At 40.6% G+C, this 19738-nt stretch overlaps 1 protein-coding gene across 3 annotated transcripts in view; it reads left to right on the top strand.

Annotated features, from left to right (window-relative positions):
- Positions 1-143: 143 nt before the first annotated feature.
- Positions 144-19738, top strand: part of HECTD4 (HECT domain E3 ubiquitin protein ligase 4) — a 70484-nt gene continuing 50889 nt past the window's right edge. For 2 of the 3 annotated variants that reach the window (XM_084297318.1, XM_084297320.1), the window contains exons 1-7: positions 144-610; positions 10714-11231; positions 13837-13926; positions 14283-14413; positions 16734-16842; positions 17483-17621; positions 18513-18683. In XM_084297318.1, coding sequence (XP_084153444.1) covers positions 419-610; positions 10714-11231; positions 13837-13926; positions 14283-14413; positions 16734-16842; positions 17483-17621; positions 18513-18683 — 1350 coding nt within the window. In that variant the 5' untranslated portion in view covers positions 144-418. Of the gene's footprint in view, positions 611-10713; positions 11232-13836; positions 13927-14282; positions 14414-16733; positions 16843-17482; positions 17622-18202; positions 18291-18512; positions 18684-19738 lie in introns of those variants that run through there. The other variant, XM_084297319.1, reaches the window with a different exon arrangement.

Raw genomic sequence — 19738 nt, 5'->3', positions numbered from 1 at the left:
CGGGGTGCCGGGGGCGTCTCCCCAGCCCTCGGGGCGGCACCCAAGGGTGCCGGGGGCGGACCCGGAGCTTGGAGGGAGGCTGCCCGGGGTGGGTGTATTGTTCCCCGCGCGGTGCATGCCGGGCCCGCCTCAGCCCCCAACATGGCGTCGCGCTGTCACCTGTGTCTGTGAGGAGGGAGCGGGACGCGGCGCTCGGCGGGCGGCTCCTCAGCGGCTCCCGGACTCCCCCCCCGGCCCGCTGGCGGCGCCTCGCCGCGCTTCGCTGCTGCCTCCCCCGCCGCCTCCGCCGCTGCTCGCCGCTCTCCGGCCGCCCGCTGGGCGTCCCGCTGCCCCCGCCCTGCCCCCGCCATGGGGGGGTAGCGGCAGCCGCCTCTCCTCAGCCCTGCCGAGCCCCCCCGCTCCCCGAGCCGGCCGCGCCATGGGGTCCCCGGCGGCCGCCTCAGCGGCGGCGGCGGCAGCAGCGGCGGCGGCGGCCAGCGACTCGGCACAGTGGCTGTCGGTGAAGGAGGAGACCATCTTCCTGCACGACGGGCTGATCCGCGTCACCGACCTGGCCGAGCTGCCCAGCGAGATCATCGGGGTGGCCGAGCCCGGCGACACCGAGCTGGAGGTGAGGGGTGGTGGTGGTGGTGGTGGTGGGGGGGGGGGGACACTGAGGAATAACGGGAGGGAGCGGTGAGGAAGAAGAGGAGGAGGATGAGGGGGTGGGAGAGCCCAGGGAGGGCTCTGGAGCCGCCTGGCATCAGGGCAGAGTTTTATTTATTTTATTTTTTTGTTGTTCCTCTCGGTGATGGTGACCTGGGCAGGGTGGTGGAGAGGAGCTGGTGAAGATGGAGGGTGAGGCAGCGCCCGGCTGGGAGATGGGAGCTTTCGTGGCTTTCTGAGGCGGCCTTCGGCTCCGTTGTTTACAGCTCTGTGCCTTTTTGCTGCGAGGCGGCTGAGGATCAGCCGGTTTTACAGCTGATACTGGGGATGTCAGGGGGTCAGGCTGACAGGGATCGCCCCCAAAGACCCAGCAGGGCGGCTGGGCTGGGATTTTTCCTTCCAGCTTTTTGCTTTCTCAGAACCGCTGGCGGCAGGTTGTACGGCCGCTTTATCCGACGAGGAGACAGCAAAAGGGCTGAATGTCACGGCTTGTAGGTTGGCTCTATTTCGCAGGCAGCGTTTTTTTTTTTTTTTTCTTTTTTTTTTTCTGCTGTGTGCCTCCCTTCTCTGCTTTCACCCCGCCCTCCTCTCCGGCAGGGTGGCTTGCAATGACACAGGGTCTTTGTCAGCGGAGCTGCGTGCTGGAGCCAGGGGATGGATGGCTCCACGGCAGCTTTATCCCTGGCCTCTGCTCAGTCGTGAGCATTTAGGCCTCAAAACCCTTCACGAGGCTTTGGCCATCGACACGGGGGTGTCACGGAGAGAAAACCCCCACGCCAGGCCAGGTGCAGGGGCTGGCGGCTCCGACAGCCTCCTTGTTCAGCTCCTGACGTTCATGAGAACTTCCAGCTGCCTTATCCAAGGGGAGAGATTTCATGCCGAGAGCGTGTTTTCTGTTCTGCTTGGTGTGGCTGCTCCCCCGAAATGGATGTTGGCGAGCGTCACATGAGCGGGACAGGCCGGGATTTTAAGGTGGATGACATCCCTGTGCACAAACGGGACACGGTTCTCCCTTGTGATCAGTCCCCTCTGGCATTCAGCACAGCTTCTGTTCAAGAACGTGTTTCGATTCCATTCCTTTGCAGCTTCGAGCCTGATCAATGTGTGAGGAAAACAGCATTGTTAGGGCTGGATGGTGATAAAGGAGGATACCCTTTAAAAACAAACAAACAAAAGCACCCTAGCTTTTAAGATCTTACAGTCCAGGAATATGTTCCAGCGTGAAACTTGACCAACACTGGAGCACTGAAGAATCTTTTGTTAGGGCAGGGAAGGGTCTGAGCCTCGGCCTTGGACACTTCCATGATGAGTGTTTCAGCAGTCCAGTCACTGATTGACATAATCCTTTCTGTGCCATTTTTTTTTTCCTGTTGTGCATGCTTGCAGTGTGAAACTTTAAACAAATAAGCATTACTTTTTGCGACAGTTCTCATTTTGATCTATGGTCTTAAAAATATTGAAGCGTTTTCTCTCACTGAAAGAATAGATAGCTACAAGTGACTTATTTTTCAAGGCTTGTTAGTAAAGTGGTTTGTAGTTTTTGATGCTGGTGGGGGGGTGTTTTAAAAAAGACTTGAAATTTCAAGTAATATAAGTTAATTTGCTTGTAACTTTTCTTTCTGTGTGTGCATCTTTTAGATGAAGGGTTACCTTGGTAAACTGGAATGGCTTTGAGGAGCCATTTTGTGGAAATAGGTGCACGCATCTCATTGAAGTGTGGTCACACTATCGACTAATACAATGAACAGCTCACTTGCACTATTTCCACTCATAGTTGCAATGTAATAAATATAATTGAAAATAATCCAAATGGAAATCTCTTGGGATGTGTTATTGGAGAAGGGTAGGAGATGCTGCAGCTGCTGCTTTGATCAGTAAACTTCTTTGATACACTTCTTGTGCTTTGTCAGTGGCAGTGAGAACCCTGATTGACTCTTCTGTATGAAGTGGTTAATTAAAAATGGTTTACATTTAAATTGATACTTTCAAAGCAAAACAAAAAGTATCATTCTGGTCTGTTTTGCTTAAATATCCCTTTAACAAGCATGTTGGTGAGTAATGTCAGTGTACTTGCACGTGCTTCCTTTGTCCTTCTGTTCAAAGGTTTTGTCTACTTATGAAATGAAAAGCAGGGAAAACATGTTACAGTACTGGCATTATACCAAAAAGGGTTTATGAAAATTTAGACCCCTTTCAACTCCCAAATGATTTTTCTAATATCTATTTAGCTCAGTATGCGTATGTATTTATACATGTATATACGCGCACACACATATAAAATTTTCCCATTAATAGTAGTTTCCAGAAGTGTTAGCATTCTTTCATGTGAAAGTAATTTGTTCTAGGGGTACCTTTTAATTCTCAGTGTCATTTATTTTTTATTTTTGATTTTTGTGTGCTATAAATGATGTATACCAACTTTTCAGACCAACTATCAGCATATTTCCGAAGAAGTATTACCAAAAGGAGAAAGGGTTCTTTAAAAAAAAAAAAAAAAATGTTGATGGATTTGTTTTTAATATTGATAGATTTTTGTAACGTTAGAAAGCCCTTCTGGTAAGGGTTTCCCAAGCAGGCCCTCTTGCTAGGAAGAGACCTAGATTAGTTAGCAATTACACAAGCCTTTCGTACAGAGGAATGGCTTTCAAAGTGCATAAGGTCTTCTGCTTCTTGGAGACAGCCGTATGTGGCTAGCAGCTGAAGATGTTGCCATGACATTTTGCCCAGTCTCTGCCTCAGATGTCGATGCCTGCGCAGGAGGGGCAGCTTAATGGAAGGTGAGCCGTTCTTTCATGTGCCACGAGGGAATCTGCACCGCTTCCAGAATCCTCCCAGTCAAATGTCTTTCGCAGAGCCAGTAACCCTTGGGACAGGGCCAGGAGGTATGTCTGAAGGCAGCAGTCCCTTAAAACACACACTTTAATCTGCCGTTGTGTGAGAGTCACTGTTCTAAGTCTTACAAGAATGCCAGCAATATAAATTGTTAATTGTATGACTGCTAACCCTTGGTAATGTAATAAGAAGGACATTACTGAACAGTGGCTGTTCATAGAGGCTGTTACATAGCCTCCAGGTGATAAACTTGTTTCTAGACGGTTTCATTTGGCTGCCATACATTGCTGCTGTCATCCTGCAGTTTAAGGAGGACTTGTTTCTGCTCTTCCATTCGTCTCGAGTATTTCATTAGTTTTAAAAGTGCAGCGTCAACAGTTTTTCAACTTAATTAGCAATATGTTCAGTTATATTTTTCCTCAAGGTAGTAGGTGAGGAAAAGACAAATCTTTAATACCTAGGCACAGTATAAAGTAGAAGAACCTTATGTGCCACTCCACTCCTGGAACTTGTAAGCTCTCTGTTTTACATAACAGCCTAACAGAAATTATGGTCATTTGGATATTTGCTTTTCCTTTGTTTGCTTTAACATGAAGTAGGGGCTACATTTCTAGCACCAGTAGCTGTCTGGGTCCTGTATGTCTGTCCTCATTTAATATTTTGATTTGTGTCGAACCCCGTTATTGTAGGGCAGAATACGAGATGCCACTAGGCAGTTGTCTCTCTGCGCTACTGACAGATATTTTTAATTAAATGTAGGTGTGGAAAAACAAAGGTGGTGGTTTTCTTCTGCCCAGTAAGGTCTGGGCTCGCCATGTAGCAAGAAGTCCAGCGTTATTTGAACAGAATGTCCTGTGACAACTCATGTTTTTGGTCAAAATGATTTCGCCTTAGAGGTGTCTGCCACACTTGAAACTTTCACCCACTTCCCTTGTGGACTAGCAGAAACATTTTGTTGCTTTTCCATGACTGCTGAAGGAGAGGGTAATTATCTAGGTCAGTGTTTCCCAAACCTTTCTGGTTGCGACCCTACTTCCATCTCCGAGCTTCGCTTCTGTCAAGCTAAAAATCTCTAATGCCAGCATGAACAGTTGGCTTTTTACAAGGTGGGTGACCCTTCCTGGGGTTACGGCCTCTCGCTGGGGAGCCGCTGATCCAGGCGTGTCTGTCGGGCTGGTCACGTTCCTGCTCCTGCCTTTGGCATCCCCTTCAAATCCCTCAAATACTGTAATTCGTCTCAGATATCAAGGTTGTTTAATGAATTTGTACGGGTACAAAAAGATGGTCTGGCACAATATTGTGTGTGCAGTAAAAAGGTACGGGTTTTTAGTGCTTATTCCAGAGCAAGCAATTAGGTTTCTAATGCTTTCGCAAGGGAGAATAGTACATGCTTTTGGCTGAGTTGTTAAAAAGCTGTGCTGCTATATCCAGGCCTATGAATCGATAGAGGCCTTGAGCAAGGTGATACGGTTAAAATTCCGTGGAGCAGAAAAAAAAAAAAAAAAAAGAATGGTCTTGAAACTTCTGATTTTAAATGGAAAATGCATCTTTGTGACATTGGAGTTCTCAATTGCAACACTAACTGCATTGTGGAAGTATGTAGCATCTCCTAAGAAACAACAAAATTTCAATATATAAAACATCTGGAGGAAAGTGTTTGCACAGATACAAATATAAACACACAGTCATAACAAACAAGCCCTATAGAGGCTTGAGAAAAATGATTTAAAAGAAATCAAGGCGGTATTTTCCGGTAAGACAGCTTCCCACTGTGTGTCTCCAGAAACTGCTGTGAGCAGAAATGCTGTTACCCCGCAGAACAACAGAAAGTGGAGGACTAAAAGTATGTATACAATGTTGTTTATGGAAACAGCTCACATTTTGATGTGTATTTCAATTTCCAGGCTATCTTAAAACTGTTGATTCTGGTATTTCTTGTATAGAACATTCTGTAAATCTTGGAATTCAGTCTTCCCTCTATGATTTTATTTCTAGGGTCAAAAGAACCAAGTAAGCAAGCGGTGCTCTCTGTATGTTAATGCTGTGGTGCACAAGAAGTGACCTTATTGCTGTAGCATGGTGCTGGAAGCATTGCACTTAACTCTTATTATGCCTCTGTTAAAGATACCTTTCGATTTTGGGGTTGTTTCCGCCTTTCTCTATGGTTTGTTCCCCTTTTTGTGAGACTGGGATAATGCATGTTTAATGCTCAGGGGGTATTATGGATGTAAGTGATACTGGTAAATGTACCACCATTTTCGGAGTGTTGCTGTCTTTATGTGCAAAGTCCAGCCAATTTAATTACATAGAGAAAGAATTAAATGCTGGTTTAGAGATGTATTGCAAGTGAAAGCTCTTATAACTTGAGGAGAAAGTACACCTTTGTGAGCAGCCTCATTGTGCATCAATTCTGTATGTAAGAGAATTAATACCAAATGAAAGCAGCTTATTCAGCATGAGACTAATTTAAAAAAAAAGTCCGTGTTCACATCTGTCATTGGCCAGGCATTTTCTTCTTCCATTTCCATTCTACTTCTTTCCATTCTGCCTCCTGCTCCACACCTGGTAACCGGGCTAAGCCAAAAAATCTAGCTTAAAAAGGTAAAATAAAATAATCAAACAAAACAAAACCAGTAGGGGAGGGGGGGCTGGTTGTGAAGGCACAGTGCTACTGCCAGCATGAGGGGACAGAAATCGTAGCTAGAGGAAAAAGCAGCGTTTTAGTGGCAGCTCACTTCTAAATTTACTTAATGTGGTCATAAAACCTCAGGCTAAAGCTCTTCATGTAGATTAGCGTGTCTTAATTGTAACGTGTCCCGTGCTCGCTGTTGGTAGAGAAGCTCTTCACCCTAACAGTTGTGAGTGCTGCTGACTGTGTTCTGGAACAGCACCGACAAAAAAATGTTTAATGGGAAGAAGTCTGATTAAAGTCTTTTTCTGGGTGATATGGGACAAAAATGGGGTACAGCAGGATGGATGACAGCCACTTGATAGTTGGTCATCCAGAATTAGATCGATCTTGTGCCTCTCGATGTTGAAGGTGTCAATGAACTCTTTGATCATTCGTTTTCATGTTAAAATATTTATTAAAAGTGATTTTAAATATTGAATAAAGAAATAATATATAAGGACAAGATACTGTAAAAGTAGTGACAAGCAAGTTTTTATTAACAGTGTTTAATTACATGTGACTTCAGGCTATTAAGCCTGAGCCTTGGAAAATCAAAACTTTTCAAAGGTAATTTTCTGAATAAAGTAGGCTTAAAGTTGGAAAATGTGATGATTACAGTCACGGGGTAGTCACTGTGTTTTCAAAGTGACTGAAGAATAGAATTCTTATTTGCAAAAATAATCAATGTGATGTTTACCCTACTTACAAAATCAGATTTAGACAAAGATCCTCTTGAGAAATGATGTTTTATTTCCTCCCCTAATTCTAGTGCCTTGGTTATTGAATGTTTGTGAAGTAATTGACGTTTTGAGTGTGGTGGTTTATTTTTTGTTCACCAGAAGCTATTCTATAAAACTTTCCATTTCTGTTATAGTGCAGTTTCTTTTGTTTGCTTAATATTATTGATTGTTCCTATGGAAAATGTGAATTTGTCTTCTCTAAAAGCAGAAATTGAACTATTTTAACTCTACCAATGTACTTAAGGTAGACAGATTTTAAATTTATTTTCCCTAATTCTCTTTGTCTTTCTTAAATGACTACGGTGTACTAACTGCTAAACAGCATCTTTGCTTTTTTGGGTTCTCGTTTCCTTAGCATGATAACGTGCATTATTTTTGTAGCTTGGCTATTTATCTTCTGAGTTTTCTTCCCTCATTTGCTAATTCTGAATATAATCTGTCTGTTCACATTTTATTTAGTGTTCTTCCTTTGCACATATGTATGATTTTTTCCTTTTTTTTTTTTATGCCAGTGCGATGGTGTTACTGCTGAGCTGCTATTTCTGTTAGAGGCTGCCTTTTGAGATGTAGGTACTTGGGTAACTTGTTTTATGGCAAAATGAAGCAATTTGTTCCCTTCTTTACAAGCTTTTAGATTCGGTTTATGCCTGGTTACTCAGAAACGAGCGGTGCTGCGAGGTGACTGATTTACTGCTTCAGGTGACTGCTTGTGCTGTGCTGGTGTTTGGTTCTGGTTGCTTCTGAGATCTCCCCAAGTGTCACAAAGGTAAATTCAGAGCCAAGGTGCCCAAACAGCCCTCATAAAAGGATGCTGGAAATCAGTCCGAAACCAGAGCCCAAACTCAGGTGTAAGCATTGAAGAACCCAAGAGGCAGGGAAGGGGATTTTGGGGATTTTACCCCTTGTTGGATGAGTAATCGCTGTTCAGTGGAGTGTCGGGGAGGACAGCTTGGGTAACAGCCGTGTGCATCCGCAGGGAAATGGATCTCTGCCTCTTTTAACAATGAGAATGTTCAGATCATCTCTGGATAGGAAAAGAATAAACTAATTTGGGGGAGAAAGATTAATTTTGCTGGGCAGTGGGTAAAAGGGAGGTTTGGCAGAGTACGCCAGGTTTCATAGCCAGAAGAAACCCTCTTTAGTGGTGTGGCCTGGGGCTAGAAGTATTTAGAATGGCAGCCTCTGGGAGCCACGTGCTAGGGAGAGCTGCAGTGAATCAGCTGGGTAAAGGAAGGGAGAGACCTTTCTGAATGAATTCAAGAAAATCTATTCTAAAATAATTTGTACTATTTCCTTTCTTCATCTGTCTTCTGTAAGCACTGGTAGTTGCATTGTCTGCTTTGGAATTTGTGATTTTTTTTCTTGCATTTTACTTTAACCTGCTCTGACTTCAGATAGGCTTCAAGATAAGGAGCTTTGCCTGAAGATGTGAGAAGCTAGTCAGTGTGAAAAAACCTCAGTAAGGGCTGTGGTTCCCTTGTGAAGCCTTCAGACTGTGCAAAAGGAAGCCTTACGGACAGCACAGAGCAGCTGAAACTCTGTCAGTGTCAGGTCAGGAAGAGGGGTGTTTGGATACCCAGAGAGAAGTGGGATGGTTCCCTGGTGCGTACCTCTGAACCCTGAAAGTTCCCAAATTGTTGGTCGGAGCCAGTCACTGTGAAAATTTTAGTCTTGAAGCTCTTTTTGAGGATGTCTCTGAGGATTTACCTCTAGTCAATACAGTGAAGACTCTGCTAAACTGTGGGACATAAGAAATAAGAGTGGAACCCAGGATGACCACTTCTCATAAGTGTGCCTTCAGCTGGACACAAGGAAGTGACAAAATTTCAGGGTTAATATCCCAAATGCATAACTTTCCTAACAGTTTGGTTACAGTTTCATTGAAGAGAACCTATCAAAACGTAACATTGGTAACTTGGAGGAAACTGAAAAATGTTTCTGAGTTCCAGCTGGAACTCTCTCTTTGGTTGACTTTGCAATTTGGCTGAAATAAGTCAATTCTAGCATGTCTGAGTGTTTGAATATTTAAACCCTCTGTTTATTATTACATGCTAGGCACAGATTTGGCTCAAAGTCCAAACGGGGTTGCACGAAGTTCATGAATTAATGCAGTGATATAGAGGGACTTAAAAGAAAAAAGAAAAAAAAGTTGTGCCCACCTAAGGTCAGCTAAGGACCATAAACTTCTTTCCTTCAGCATTTCACTCAAGTTGAAAATATTGGTTCTTCCCTTCTCTGCCGCAGCTTGTTATTGCTTAGCTGAGGGCCCGTTCTAAAATGGTTTAAACCAAAATGGTTTAAACCATTTTAGAATGCAATTGCATCTATAATAGAAAACAATTAAGCTTATTTTTGAGGCGATAGAACATACATATTAACAGGAGGCAGTTATTTAAAACATACATCATTTAGGGATTAGTATTCTTAATCTCTTTGAAGAAATTAATAAAACGATTCTGGAGTTTTCAGAAGCTCAATCCTAATGTCTATTCAAATGTAATTATGATGTGAATTGCACTTTAAAGTGAACTTCTCATGACTCCAATGGAAAGTGTTTGGGCTGCACTGAAAAGCTGTTTAATTGACTTTAGCAAGGGTGTTTGTAGAAATGGCAGATGTGATTTGTCCTGAAGCATTTTATCAAGCTGTTCCAAATTCTACAATTAGGCAAACATCTATTTCATATTCTGTATGACTGCTGCCTATAATGATAAAAACTGCATGAAGTTACCCATTGCATTTCTTCATCTATCACATTTTCCTTCCTTTAATGTGTAAAAAGCGGGAGGGAAGGAAAGGCTTGGAGCGTGCAGGGGGGCTGAGAAGTGTGTTTGGGGTGGCCGAGGGCAACGAGGCATGCAGGCAGGAGCCCTTTGGATGCTGGATCCAAAGTATCAGGAAATGGGGAGCTCGTTGCTTTCCTTGAAGTTGCCAGATCTAAAGTGACTTTGCTGATCTCAACTGTTATATTCTGTAAGGAGAATTTGTCTGTAAATACCCAAAATTGTGAGTTCCTCAAGTACCAGGCTGGGTACTAACCCATAAATATGGTTTTGTCACCGTTCACTTATTTTCTGTTGCAGCTTTGTATCCAATTTTGCTTAGAAGTGCCAAAAAGACCTCCTTTTTTCTGTCTGAAATGATGGTGAGGCTTTCGGGTTTTTAAACTATGGCAGCAACTGGAAATATTTTGAAGAAGATAGCTGAGTGCAATATGATCTGATTGGGGAGGGAAAAAACAGGGTAGGGAGAGCATGTAACTAGACTGTTAATTTGTTTTACAGAACAGATGGTGTTTTGGTTTGAAAAGCTCTAGAACTAGAACATACAGATTCCTATTACAAAATACCTTCACCTACTATTTTTCATAGAGGGGTTCTAAACTTACCACCACCGCTCAGTCCTTGAATTTCCTTGCAAAATCGCCTCAAAACCTTGTCACAATGGAGATTTTAAGATATTTAACATGTTTTTCTTTTTAAAAGCTGTATTGTTGTTGTTTTAGCACCATGTTTGAAAGCTTAAAAACCTCAATCCCAGGCTTCTGTTGCAGTGCTGACTCAACAGTAACAGACTGCCCACCATTCACCAGTTCTTCTTATTTGTATATTTATTATTTGTATATTTATTATTTGTATATTTATTATTTGTATATTTAACTTTTATTATTGCCCAGATTTCTTAAATTTTAAATAAATAGATTAAAATCCCACAGTCTCTTGTAGCGGACAGCTTGTCTAGATATACTAAAGGCACGTTAATTTTTTTTTTGTTTGTTTTTCCTTAGAGAACCTGCCTAAATGCCAATGTTTTCCCTCCTTCCAGATCCTGACGTTTGAGACCAAGAACCCGACCGAGCTGGCTGAGCGGTTGCGCTCGGTGTGTGGGAACCAGAGCAATGCTTACGCTCGCCTGCTGGAGTACCGGCTGAACGCCCTGCGCGGACTCTGGAACGCCCAGCGCCAGCTGGCCTTGGAGGAGCAGCACGACCGGGAGAGCTCGGGGGACGAAGAAGCACTGGCCTTGCTCAAGCGTCAAGGCTTGTTACAACAGCCCGAGCAGGCGCCCTTCACTTCCCGAATGGGGCTTCTCCTGGTCTTTCCCCTCATTCAGTCTCAAAGTAGAACAGACCCTTCCCTCTGTAACATAACCGCTGAGGTGCTATTGAATTGCCTTCGAGACTGCCAGCCTTTGAGCTTGACTAAGGAACCAGCTGACTGTCTCAATGGGATAGAGTCTCTGCTGTGCTCCTGGCTGGAAGAAACGTCTGCTTCGGGCCATCAGATTCCGTATAAGCAAAAAGAAAATGCTGCTGCTGCCCTAGTTGCCTTGGCTTGTGCAAGGTAAGGAAACTGGATTGAGATGTAGTCGTGGTTGATGTGGATAGGAAGTGTTTGTATTTCAAGGTGGGAATCAAAAATGATGCGACTGCAATGTTGACGTTCTTTTTTGGTTTATGTTAGTGTTTTTCTCTCTAATATTTAAATACTTGTTTGGAAAGAGTAAAACTGGTAAACTAAGCATTTATTTTTGTGTGTTTTTAGCATATGCAAAAACAGAAGGATCTAGGTTAGAAATGTCTCTTGTGCATATTGCTGCTTCTACTTCAACGATCTCTTCTAGGAATGGTTCCAAATGTTTTTTATCATGGAGGGAAGTTGTCTCACTTTTCCCTTTGCACTGCCCATTAGTCCTGTAGCATAATGCATCTTTCTTCACATGAAGAAGTAGAAAGCATCGCTGCCAAGATGCAGGACAATTCATTTCAGATTTCACTGTTGCCCTCTGAAACATACAGAGGCATTTCTTATTTGGTTGCCAGTGAGGAGTTCAGCTAATGTAGGTTGAACTGTCCTGTGTCCTGTATGGGTTTAGCACAGCATCAGGCAATCTAGGACAAAATGGCCATTACAGCCTTTAATATAGGTTGACCGAAACGGTTTATTGACATTATTGACATCCTTCTAGATCCTTCTGGTTTTAGGGGATGGGGCCTGGGGAAACAGATAGGGCCACAAAATCTAGCCATGTGAAGGTGGGTCTGCAGTCACGAGTTGCCTTTTGCAGGTCTTGGCCTTAATGTTTAATATTTCTTAGATGGCATCCTTCTCTGTCAAGTTTAACTCTGCTTTAAGATGTTGAAGTTCTCAGGAGTTGTCACAATTTACTTTAGAAAGCATTTCTTCCAATGAAAAACAATTTCTATTGTACTTGTTCTAGCAAAGTCAAAGAAATCTACTGCATGTGGCAAACACTTCAGCACTGGCAGCTACCTTATCTGAAAAGCGAAGCACTTGAATGTAGCTCAGATAAATAAGTTGAGTTTGGATTTGGTAAAACAGGATCTTTTTTTTTCTTCTTCTTCTCCTAGACGTGGGTTTTCAGAAGCTATGGCCTGTTGTGTTCTGGGTGACTCTGTAGAAGACCTACATTTCAGATGCAGCTTTTAAATGAAAGATGATCTTGTATTTCTTTGCAAATCTGCCCTGTATTGCTTAGAGTTGTAACATCCTAACATGCTTTGTTACCTGTGAAAGCCCTGCATTTTGCCTTTAAATGTGAATGTTGTGTGTTGGGTACTTTTTGTAAAGGATAAGCCTTCAAAATGAGATGATTGAGATTCCTAGTTGCAATTTTGGGTGCTCCATATTACTAAAAATAAAACAGGATGAATATTGATTTAAATAATGAATAAGGTGCTTTGAAGTATGCAGTGTCATTTTCTTCAAGCTGAGTTTTATCAGTGAAAGCATTAGGCTGAAGATGAAAGTGGGGAAAACACATTTTTGGAGGTGCAGGAGGAGACAATGGCCGTTAAAGAGCCAAGGCTGACCATGTGTGGCAGAAGGCAAAAGGCTGAGCTCAGCAGAGTGCTTGGTAGGGATCTCTTCAATTCATCAGTCGTGCTTCTGGAGAAATCAATTCATAACCAACTCTTATATCCAAGGTGCAGTCGAGAACCTTGTATTTAGCTAGGCTATTGTGCCTAGAAATACAGCCAACCACTTCTTTCAGAAAATGTAACTTCTTCCTAATGTTGATCTTTCAAGTAGAAACTGTAGAACATATTTTTAAACCCCTCTGTCTCTCTTTATTTCTACAGAAACGCAGTGTTTTCCTCTATGTTAACATACAGATTCCATAAGTTCTCCCCCCTCCCCCAAGAAAAAAATTAATGTTATGAATGAGCAAACACTACAGTTAGAGTTACAAACTCCGTTTGTAAATACCACAGTAAAATTTTAAAGCAGCACGTTTTTAAGCAGCAGGATCAGAAATGACTTCTAGTTCGGTTTAGGTTTGTTTTCTCAAGTATCTAGTCCTTGTATACATTTAAATCTATCTTTTCGGAAAGGGAAAAGCTTCCAACTTTGTGTTTGGAAGCAAAGTAATCGGACTCTCAATAATAAACTGATTAGTTTGGTATTTTCTGTTTTATTCAAGAAAGCCATCTCTGAGTGTGTCTGCAGCAGCTCTTATTAATATTTCTGGCTCAGCCCCAAGGAAGACCCGCAGATTAGGTCAGAAGATCTGAAACTGGTTAATCAGCTACAAGAAATATTGAAAGTAGCTGTAGTAGATGCAAACCTGAGGCCTTCTATCATGCGCCTAGGTTGCTTTTACTGCACAAGTTGTTTATGACACAGCTGCTGCTCTCCCTACCTGCATGGGGCTTCATCCTCTTCCAGAAAGCCAGGGTGACTCAGAGGAGGGGTTTGCCAGCATGCTGCCTTTATGTTACCCTCTCTTCCTCTTTTCACTTCCTCCACAAAAGGATGAAAGTCATCCAGAAAAGAAATGCAAATTAGAAAAGAATCTTGATGAAATATCTCGGATATTCTCTCTTTATGATGCTGGATATTATATTCTGCATAGATGCTGTTGTCTGTGTGCATTCGGTCTTGTTTCAATCGACATCTTTTATTCATGTTTTTCTTATCCTTTTAGAGGGTCGCTGAAAACCTTTGTTCATACAGTGCATCTATTACAGAAACAGACTGATCTAGGATCCTTGCCTGTGGCTGATGTATTATACAGGTTGGTAGTGACTTTTTCTAATTGTAGCACTTTTGCACCAGCTCTGAAAATGTGTAAATGCATTTACGGATTAATGTCTTTAAAAGTGATTAAAAGGCTTTAGGGTTTTTGAAAGCTCTAGGAAAGATTGGAGTTTACTCAGTTGCAGAAGGAAAACATTAGGAAGTAAAATCTAAAAGGATCCACTATTTTTCTAATGAAATATTGATGATTCTTTTAAGCATCTTATGAACTCTGACAGAGGAAAAATAACGTCTTAAAAAAAAAAGTTGTTGTTTTTTAAATAATCTTAACTTTTGATGTGGGTAATTTTTGCTGTCACTGTTCTCTGTGCAACTTATTTTTTGTGCTTTAAGGTTGTTGCTTTTGGAGGGGGGACCTGGATCACCCTCTTGTTTGCTTGGAGGAAAGCATATAGTGTCTTGGGGCTTTGAAGACATGTTACCTGCACCGGATGCTAACACTAGTTCCAGCGGTGAAAATAAAGGTAAATTATTCCATGTTTGTCAGTATCAGCAGAGGAGGACAAAAATACTTTGTGTTGATAATTAAAAAAAAAAATAATAATAATAATGTAAGGCTTTAGAGTTTAAAAGGAGTTCTCCTTTTCTGATGGAAGTCACATTAAAGCAACTACAGTATGTGTCAAATAACTGAAAGCTGAAGGGCTTAAAAAGGCCCTCAGGGGTGAGAACTGGACATCACAAGAGTGTCCCGAAGCCTGAGATTTAATGAGAGGGGGAGAGCAGCAGTGGCTTGGGCACTTTTTTGAATATACAGACTATGACAACACTGAAGTTTCAAAAACATGGACCTAATGTTTCTGGCATACTAAGTGGTGTACTTTGGTTGGCCTGTCATACCCATTCTTATTAAGCTAATCTAGCTAGATATGTAAATAACTTTTTGTAAATTGATTTGCAAATTATTTTTTTTCAGAGAGAAAAAAGTATCCTTTTTATAGTTTTATATTAAAACGAAGAGGGTAAATCCTAAGTCTGGTGTATTAATATTAGTTACGTTAGTGTAGCTTATCATTTTTTTTTTTCAAATACAAGCTCTTAGGGTTCAGAAAAGTGTTACTTTTTCATTGCTGAAGATCAGCTCCCCTTTTGAATTGTCCAGTAGTCAGGTTGGAGCAAAGCTTCAAAAGCTGTAGCTGTGGTGACCCTCTCTGACTTCAGTGGGAATTTTGCAGAGAGGTCAAACTGATTTATGGATATTATCCACTCATTAGTCTTTCAGGACGTGTAATTTATTTGTCCTGTGCAGTATCACTCTATCCAATAGCTATCGCTGGCAAAGCATGTTTATTTTTAGAAGTACAGGATCATTGTTCTTTCCCCCCTTTCCCTGTTCCCCTTTGTTTCTGTTGAATTGATCTTGTATTGTTATTTTTAATATTTTCCTTTGCATTTCTTTCCCTGAATTAATTCTCAGTTTTTCTGCTTTGCCTGCTTACTATTTTTGCAATAAATAAGAGACTTCATGAAGCTTTTGAAATATTAGGTCAAGCTTTGATGACATCTCATTAAGTTTAATGCAAGCTGTAGGAAATTACAAATCTGAGCAGTCATTTTAGGCTATCTGCAAACTCAATGAAGACATCCATATCTTGAAGTTCTCTTGCTGCAAGAGTGACTAGATATTTTTTTTCTTCCCCTAGATGACTGTTCGGATTATGTGAACTTAAGTAGGTTGGCTGAAATGGTTTATTGACAGCCCTGTTACAAGGCTTTGTCCTGTCTGTCTGTTCTTGATTGTTAATAATTACTACTCTGTGAGTGACAGAGCTGTGGTAGAAATACATTTTGTCTCAATTTAGCAAAGTTCAGAGGTGGAAGGGGCTGCTGTAGAAGAAGCATGGTGTTGCACGAGAAATTAGATCAAGGCTCAAGATTAGATTACTTTTTCCACGCAAACAGTATGTTAGAGCAGCGGCGGTTGTCCTGAGCTTGTGTAGTCATAAATCTTGCTTCTAGTTCTGGGTTCTGAACAATACCTGTTGCAAAACCAGAAGAGAATGATCTTCTGCTCCTTTGTGTCATTTTGAAAGCATTTTAATAGCAAATGCCTAAATTGTTTTATATTTAGGTAAAGGAATTTTCCACTTGACATGAGTTCTGTTGCTTGGTCCTGTGTTCCTGTTTATAGTTGGGTATGCTAGTCTGGTTCCTACAGTACTTACGGTTTTGAATAGTGTGCAGAAGAGCCAGTTTAAACTTATGGCCCAAGCTTCTGTTAAATACCTATATATACACACAAAAATATATCTTGTTTATATATAAATCAATATATAAATGTTATATATTTCAGTAATACCAGAAGACTGGTCGTTAACAGTGAAATGAGAGTACAACACAGGAAAAGAAAATTATTCAGAAATAGATGATGCACTGTTTTTTCCATGATTCAAATGAACTATTGTCATTTATTGTCTCAGAAGGGAAGTTGAGTGACTAGTACCCAATTCCTTTTATTTGGCAACACTTGGAAATTTAAATTAGCCTTACAGTGTTTGTGCAAATTGTGTGCAATCCAGACACCACTTTAAATGTTGAATGAAAGGTAAAGAAGCTGCAGTAAAAAGAGTAAGTTTTGACTAGGTTATGGTATCTCTTAGAACATTGAATAATAAATTCAATATTAAAAAAAAAATGGTTCTGACTAGTCAGTTTTGACCTGTCTTGGCCATCTGTTGGTTTTCAGTTGCTCTTGTAGCTACAGCAGAAGTGTAATGACCATGGAGAATTTCTAGTTTTGTGTTACATCAAAGGTCTCTGCTCTATTCTTTCTTCCTGATTCAGATGCAGACTTAGGACGCTGTCTTGCAGCAGATGGGCTCTATCTTTATACAACTAATTCAGTGGGCAGAGGAATAAGCAAATTGGGATCTGGATTACATGGTACTTTGCGGTAAGTGACAGCATAGTTGAATATTTGCTAGTCTGCAGATATGCTTGGAAAAAAGTAAATTGTTATTTTAGTAAACCTTTCTCAGATGTTAGGAGTAACAAGATAAGAGTATATTACACGCTTTCATTAAGAGTTATTTTAATGTTTTGGTCTTATCTGAAAGTCATCTTGAGTATTTTCTCTAGAATCACAGAACAATGTAGGTTGAAAGGGACCTCTGGAGGCCACGTAGTCTAGCCTTCTGCAAAGAAGTATAGTAGCAGAATAGCTGGGATTTCAAATCTTTATTTTTGAATGTAGATTAAGTCGGTTTATTTTTTGCTGAGAGAGAGAGATACTGTAGACTGTTTTTATGTATAGCTGTAAGATTGCTGGATTTGTATTTGTTTTCTAATTATGTAATTCGCTGTATAAATTATTAGTGCAGATTTGACTAACTGTACCTCCTTGCTTCTTTATTGCTTAGAAGTCATGAGGCTTCTTATGTTTAAAACCTTTGCAACAGAAATTGCTGACCTAAATTGACTTGAATTTAAGTTCAGTCCAAGTTCAAGAATGTGGTTGTGAATTCTTCTTAGAAGAATGAGCAAACAAACCTGCAGAGTTATAAAGAGTTTTAATGTACTGCTTTTTTTGTCAGTGGTTTTGTGTACTGCCGTAACGAGGAGCTGGAGACTGGGTGGGTTGCTTTTGGCAACAACAAACTTCTTCATCGGCCCGTCTCTTTTGATAATAAGCCTCACTCCCTTTTCCAGGTTGTGGATCAGCATACCCTTCAGGTAAAAGGAACAGCTAGTATGTTCGTTGCAGAGTTAGTGTACAAAAACATTCTTAAGTTATCACAGTCACTTCTAACTCTTAAGTACTGTTGTGCTTGAAGTTTCTCCTTTCTACTTTGTGAAACTGCCTTTTATAAACCCCAGTTAAAAAACTGCCTTGTAGAAGTTTTAAGTTATACTAAAGATACTACTTTCTTTATGCACGTGTGTATGTATATGCATATACATGTATGCACATAGACATTAGCTGTATTATGTTATGGTAGTATTGTAAGAGAGAATATAGTATGATCATATTATAAAACAATAGCAAAAATTGACTTCAACTGAAAACGTATTCTTCCTGAACAGCCGTTATTCAGGTTTTGCTTCTGATTTAATTGTGTTTTGTAGACAAACAACTGTCATCCTTTTTAAAATTGATAGTGTTTTTACTTTGTAGTTTGCTTTTTTGTTTTTCCCTGTTATGGTTTTAAGGATGGATACGCATATTCATGTCCAGTGTATTTCCTGAAATTGTTTGGATTCCCATCCTCTTCCAAAGCTTCAAGTAATGCTTCAGAGAAGTCGCAGAAAGTAGACAAATTTTTAGTATGAGCGTTTTCCTCTTGGTACTGTGACTATGCTTTCAGTCATTTGAGTGAGAAGAGCTAATCCTTTTATTTTTAGGTATGTCAGATGTTTAGGTGTGCAAGCTGTTTTGTATGCAATAGATCAATTTGGCAAATGTTGCACAGTAGCTCTTCAAAACAAATTCATGTAATGTTATGTCCATTAAAAAGCCTCTCATGGACTAACTTCATTTGATCTTATGTATCTAAGTATGCTGCTCATATTCAAAAGAACAGACTTCAAAATCAGAACTATTAAGGTGCTCTTTCTGTCTTGTAGGTATGTCAAATAATCCCAATGCCAGTAAATCACTTTCCAGTTGGCAGTACTATGACTACCGTGCATCTTTCTTCAGATGGTACATACTTCTACTGGATTTGGTCTCCTGCAAGCCTCAATGAAAAAACACCAAAAGGCCACTCAGTCTTTATGGACGTTTTTGAACTTATAGTAAGCAAATTTAGTTGTCTTCTGCGACCCTGAAGTTGGTAGCGTGACTACTGCTTAATTAAATATCAGTATTTTCAAATAAACATAACAGGTCTGAATATTGATATGTAATTTGAATAGCCCTTTGTAATGTGTTTACAAAATAACAGAACAGAAGGTGTATTGTTCAGCTCTATCTTCAGAGGGCATACGACCATCACACTCACAATATGAATTGTCTTGTAATGTAAAACATACTTTATTATAATTAGTAATTAAGTTTTATGCTGAGACAGTAACTCAGTATACTAAGATTTAAAACGCTGTTTACTGTGGATCTGCTTCATTGTGTTAAAAGCTAGTCAGTTCCCATGAGTTAAAGTACAATTGTTTTGTCTACTCTGCATTTTACAACCTGAAATGTTTTTACGTTGTATGGCAATCACTGATTCTTCTGTAAAACCAAATGCAGAATAAGCCTGGAGAAATGTATCAGTAGTTTGAACACCCTTTTCTCTCAACAGCTCATATGTATATGCTCATATTTATGTAGGTATGTGTATGTATACATGTACATACACTTGTGTGTATTTTAATTTGACAATGAAGCACCTCAATCTAAAGATTTATTTAAACAGAAGAGCTTGGAGTAATTCACAAACATCTAGTATTGAAAATTAGAATTATACCGGGCCTTAGCTATGATGGAGTACTTTGGGAGCAATATCTGTACTTGTGCTCAGTCATGGTTGCACAGCTGCTGTACATAGTGGGGTGATAGAGCTGAAAGTGATAGGCTATGGGAGCACAATGTTTATGGAAAATATCTAATGCCACGAATCAGGTCGTCTCTTCATTAAGAGATGTGGTTTAAGAAAATCATCACTTCTTGGCTGGTAAATGATTTAAGGCCTCTCTTCACAAAAACTTGCCAGTGAAACAATATTAAGCTTACAGAGACTTTAAATATTTTTAAGGTTCAATAAATAAACTTAAAACTATGGCAAGTAGTTCTGTCTTCAAGAGCAGAACAAGTGAAAGATATTCTTCTGAATCATGAAGTCACCAATGAAATA

This window comes from Netta rufina (genome assembly GCF_964035555.1).
Source record: "Netta rufina genome assembly, chromosome: 17".
Classification (NCBI taxonomy): Eukaryota; Metazoa; Chordata; class Aves; order Anseriformes; family Anatidae; genus Netta; species Netta rufina.
This window is presented reverse-complemented; position numbering and strand designations above follow the sequence as displayed.